The sequence below is a fragment of the Austrofundulus limnaeus genome, unplaced genomic scaffold (assembly GCF_001266775.1).
Source record: "Austrofundulus limnaeus strain Quisiro unplaced genomic scaffold, Austrofundulus_limnaeus-1.0 Scaffold22, whole genome shotgun sequence".
Taxonomy (NCBI): domain Eukaryota; kingdom Metazoa; phylum Chordata; class Actinopteri; order Cyprinodontiformes; family Rivulidae; genus Austrofundulus; species Austrofundulus limnaeus.
Window position 1 is genome coordinate 110,628 of NW_013952424.1, and position 5,361 is coordinate 115,988.

The 5,361-nt window shown below is 41.4% G+C and overlaps 1 protein-coding gene across 1 annotated transcript; it reads right to left on the bottom strand.

Annotated features, from left to right (window-relative positions):
* Nucleotides 1–1,473: 1,473 nt before the first annotated feature.
* LOC106514706 (butyrophilin-like protein 8) lies at nucleotides 1,474–5,355 on the bottom strand. The gene is made up of 4 exons (XM_014004104.1): nucleotides 5,102–5,355; nucleotides 2,965–3,300; nucleotides 2,289–2,475; nucleotides 1,474–2,129 (listed from the first exon to the last, which is right to left on the bottom strand). The coding sequence occupies exons 1-4, from the start codon at nucleotides 5,115–5,117 to the stop codon at nucleotides 2,075–2,077; spliced, it is 594 nt and encodes a 197-aa protein (XP_013859558.1). The 5' UTR covers nucleotides 5,118–5,355; the 3' UTR covers nucleotides 1,474–2,074.
* Between the last annotated feature and the right edge of the window lie 6 nt (nucleotides 5,356–5,361).

Here is a 5,361-nt window from a genome sequence, read left to right on the forward strand (position 1 = left end):
AATGACAAAACTTTTGATATTTTACTGACCAACTTTTACAGGTGATTTCTATAACTCAGACTTTTGTGTCTGTCCAGATGTGTTCTGGTTCACACGTCCACAGGTGTTCTGGTTCATCTGTCCTTGGTTTTTCTGGTCCATCTGTCCACAGGTCTGCAGGGTCCAGATGTTTCAGCTCCTTCCACAGATGTTCTGCAGGATTTAGATCAGGGTCTAATATTGGGTCTGATCCATTCTTGGGTTTGGGTTTTTAGGGTCATGGTGCTGTTGGACTCATGATCTGAGACTGTCAACAAGCTTTCAGACCTTTAACAGCTCATTTAGCTCCAGAAGGCCTTGACAGTCTTGAGATTTCATGGAATCCTGAACAGATTCAAGCAACCTCAGAACAGAACCGAGCCTCCTCCATGTTCCTCTGGGTTCTGTTCTGTTTGGGTCTGTGGACACAGCTGATGGGACTTGTTTGAAGAAAAGGTCCAGTTTTGTCTCATCTCTCCCGGAACAATTTGCAGCAGAGTTTCACACTGAGAGATGACAACATCATCAACCTGAGGATTAATTCAAACTAAATCCAGTTTCTGAATCTGTTCTTCAGACCATCAAGAAGCTGCTGACAGGAAACCAACTTCCTGCTTTAATTCAGGCCACATGTAGGTCTAGTTTTATCCTGCAGATAAAGAAATGTTCTTAATGAATCCCTCGTCTTTAAATAAAACCTAACATTAGGTCTTCAGACTTTTAGTTTCTGGCTATAGACCTGCTGAAGTTTGTGGTCGGGGATATTGCATCACTTCCTGTTCATGTTTTGGTTAAAATGTTTACTCCACTGAGGTTTCTGCTGACTGTCATGTTTTCACACCTAAAGTACATTGATCACAGAAACTCCTCAGACCTCCTGCACTTTTAGGTCACAGCCTGATGCTAGTCTTCATTAATCTGCACCCAGGATGTTACAAATGTAAGGTTATTAATAACAAGTTGACACAGAACTGAAAGAGATCCAGAACCGCAGGACTCCACTGATCTGGTCTGCAGGGTGAAAAGACACGTCTGTCTGAAGAAGAAGAGTCTTTGGTTTGATGAAACCAAAACTGAAACCTTTCTCCTCACAGCTCAGCTCCTCTTCACCACAACAGACCAACAGAAAGTAACAACACTGATTTGTTTGTAGACCTCAGGCCCAATTCTCCCCTCACTGGTGAACAAAACCCCTGAGTTACTTAAACTCCTCCACTTGAGGCAGAACCTTACTCCCCGAGGACCATGGCCTCATCCCAGCCGCTTCACACTCTGAAGCTGAAGATCATGGCATGATGACGCCAACAGGACCACATCATCTGCATAAAGCTGAGCTGCAGATAGGTGATGAACAGTGCATATTGTGTTTACCGTTTCAAGCAACAACATACAACACCAAAAACAAAACTCCAGGACCAAAAGGAGCATCAAACCGCAACTAAAAACAAGGTGGAACTCAATGCCAAAGCATTGACTGGTATGCCTCTGCCTGCCTGTTGACGAAATAGAAAAAAATGCCAGTTTTATATTACCAATCACCATAAATGATCTTGACCTTTGACCCTTTGAAGCCCAAATCTAATCAGACTGAGTACTACCCCAATGGAGTTACTATGTAGTAACAAGGATCTGCCTTTGAACAGGTGAAAAACAGGAGAGGCTGATTCCTGGATAGAAAAAAAAGTTGTTTTCATACAGTTCATGTAAATATCTTGTTTTAAACAAACATAAATAACTTGGGACCGAATATCGAACCCTGTGGAACACCACTGCTTATTGGTCTCTTTGGTTCTTTTTTGTGTTGTTAGGTTTTACGTTGTGAAACTTAATGTTTACAAAATTAAATCTTTTTTTTATTTATACAGCACCTTTCAGACAAAAATAATAAAGAACTTTACAAAAGTACAAACTGGTTTGGAGTCAACAGCTGGCAGATCTCGATGTGTTTCAAAATGTTGTCCATGTGTTACGTGTAAATGTGTATCAGGCTATGTGTCCCATTGGTCTTTCTGATGCCTGCATCATGTTGAGCTGATCAGGCAGCCGGTTTGTAAAATCAGTCATTTTCATAGATTGATTGATGTGACAGATGAACTTCCCTGTTGCTCGACCTGCAGAGGAAACGGGACAAACACAGCTTCATCACAGTTGTCGTGACTTGGCGCTATATAAATAAACTGAACTGAAACTGAATTGAATTGAATAATTTTTGCTTTAAAAGTCTGATTTAACAACAAATAACAGACAAAATTATTAAAAGGAAATGTTACCACAAAGAGGAGGCAGACGATCTTTGGTCAGTACTGCCCTTCAGGCTCCCCCTCAGGCTATCCTTTAGGCCCCCCCTCAGACTCTCATCGTCTCCGATGCTTCCGGTCCTGTTTTCAGGTGGACACAGTTGTCCATCTGGAACTACGTCACCAAACACTAAATCTGCAACTAAAAATGCACCGTTTTCTGCAGAGAGGGAGAAAATAAACAATTACAGAGTGATTCTAACCTTAAAAAACACTTTTATTAAAGGGGACTGCAAGCGTCACCGTTGGAGGGGTGTCACAAAATCGGAAACCAGTAAACCAGAGGTCCCCGACCCTGGAGGTCCACTATCCTCCACCCTGATTCAAATAATTCAATTATCTAATCAGAATGTCATGAGGTTTAGCAGAAGCCTGTCAGTCAGGGAAACATAAGGACAGTGGGGTCACCAGGACCAGGGGTCCTCTGTAGTAGACGGCCATTGACCAACTCTACAGGATTTCAGGACTCTACAGGATAAGACAGTGTGGTCAAGGGTGTCCTTTTTACCCCAGCCCCTCTTTGGTGAATACTTTGGTATACTTTAACCCTTTAGTGCCTTTACTGTCCTGGATTGTAACGCAGGTTTTGTTAGAAGGCTACAAAACAAAAGCCCAGTTTTCTAACCAGCGATGTGTTCAAAGGTCTTACCTTTAACGTGGAGAGACACAACTTTCTGTTTGACTTTGTGTCCACGCTTCTGCACGGTGCAGACATAGAGACCACTGTCTGCAGGACAGGGAGAGTGCAATGTCAAAGACAAGTCTCCGGTTCTCAGCGGGTTCTCCATCATCTTGGTGCGGTTTTGGTAGTTCTCTATCTGTATGATAGGCTGTCGTGTGTCGTTTGAATACATGTGGACCACCACATCTTTGTTAATGTGTCTCCACTCCACGGTGGCGTCCGCAGGAAGGAAACGTCTGGTTTTACAGGGCAGCAGGACAGACGGTTCCCCCTCCCCAGCACTCGCCAACTGCAGCTCGTAGACTGAGGACAGAGCAGAGGACAACGTCTACCTGATGGTCAATCATTTTCTTTCTAAGCTGACATCTGTCCTCAGCTTCCTGTAGTCCAACAAGTTTTTTTTCCAGTAGTACCACACTTCATGTCAACACCAGTTTTTAAAAATGGTTCTGTTGAACCCCTGTTGTCAGGGAAGTCACAATTGGCTGTTCTAGAAGTTGCTAAATGTCGTTGTCTAATTTGCATATTTTGACATTTGCCAATAATTGTGATTTAGGTTGTAGGAGAGTAAAAACACAATGAACAAATGAATAGAAAAGAAAACAATTTTATGACTTTAATGCTTAGATCTACATTACATAAATAAATTTTGCGCAACTCATAAGGCTCCATTATAGTTGCGCTTTTGTGTGTTGCGAAGGGCGCATCTACCCTCACCAGCAGCGTTTATACTTGACACTTACATTGTAGTATTCTCCAAAAGAACATGTGGCGTTACGCTTTATCACTTTTGAAATGTTGTCAATAGGAGAGCAAGAGCTTGATGATAAACAAACTATTTGAATTTGAAAGTTACAAAAATTCGGAGGTGCACAACCATGCTGGGCCATTGCACCGGGGTGGGGATGGCACGATTGTGTCACTGTTAGCACGCGCAGCCTCGCGCAGTGTTCAACACGTCAACTTCAAACCAGGCTTTAGCTGCGGTCTCCTCTCTGCTCTGACTGCAGCTGGTGTTGCTGCACGAAGTTTCAGCGAGTCGGACCTCTTTTCACCACTTTGGAAAGGGGGAGGGGCTCACAGCAACACTCAGAGGAAAGCACTGTCACCAAAAGTTCTAAGAGTCTCCAATAACGTCGTAAAAAGTTACTAGATTTGTCGCTAGTCACTTTTTTTAAAGAAAAGTTGTCATATATGGAAGGACAAGTGTAAAATGAAATGTTAAAAAATTTTCACTAACATGTTTTTCATTATTTAGCTCACTGTTCTTACATTTAGCTAATTTTTACTACGTTAAATTTAAATCTTTACTGGTCAATGGGGTCTGAAATCTCACTAACCATCATATGGTTTTTATGGACACATTTTGAATTTAGTATCAAATTTTATCTTTAGCAGTGTTAGAAGTGTTAGAAGTTAGCTTCAGATAACCAGGACGATGTCATCATCCTGCGACAAACATCAACGATGGCCGCTGCTAGCCACTGCTAGCCGTTGCTAATGCTGCTGAAAATAATATTTAAAATCTAAATTCAAAATGTGTTCATAAAAACAACATGGGTGGTCCCTGTGGTCCAGCAGTTTCAGCCATAACTGCAAGTTTGATGTCTTGAAGGAAAGCTTTAGCTGCATCGGCACACTAGTGGTTGCTGTTGTCTCAGGATGATGATGTCACAACATGACAGCAAAGGCTGCGTTCCATTCCAAAATACCTAAATGTGAACTTCAACATTTGAGGTTTAACTTTTACATTTAGATTTAAACATTTAAATTTAGGATTTAATATTTAGATAGTTTTTTTTTTTTTGCATTTAAATACAACATTTAGTAAAAATGAGTTAAATGTAAGAACAGTGAGCTAAATAACAAAATGTTAGTGGAAAAATTTTCACACTCAAAAAGTGAGCTAAAAAGTGAACATGCCCCATGGTTAGAGGGGTCTGAAAACTCACTAAACTGGAGACAAAGTCGTTAAGTTGGCAACGCTGTGTTGAACATTCATAATTTTTAGTTTGTTTCTGTAACTTTTAAAAGCTGTAGGTTTTTATTTTTTTATTTTTGGTAAAGATGGAAGAAGCTTGGAATGAGCTCGTCTCTTACGTACCTGGTTTACATTTCATCTTCTTATATCTACAGTAGAAGACCAAACCCAGGACAGCAGCCAGGACAAACAGCAGAATCAGGACTGGAGACACAACTTTGGGCCAGAGAGGAGGTGGTTCTACAGTCAACACAAGAAAAACTGAAACATGGTCCTTCAGAGTAAACCGAGTCCTGTCAGGATTTCTTTAGTCAACTTAAGATTTCTGGTGTTGAACCGTTCTGCTGTAGAGCAGAAAGGTTGATGTTTCTACACCCACCTGT

Excerpts from the sequence above, each read along its gene's own strand:
- LOC106514706 (XM_014004104.1), bottom strand. Across the intron at positions 2,476-2,964 it reads TGTGTCTCTCCACGTTAAAG|AAAACGGTGCATTTTTAGTT; the intron begins GTAAGACCTTTG and ends CCCTCTCTGCAG. Across the intron at positions 2,130-2,288 it reads TCGTCTGCCTCCTCTTTGTG|GTCGAGCAACAGGGAAGTTC; the intron begins GTAACATTTCCT and ends TTTCCTCTGCAG.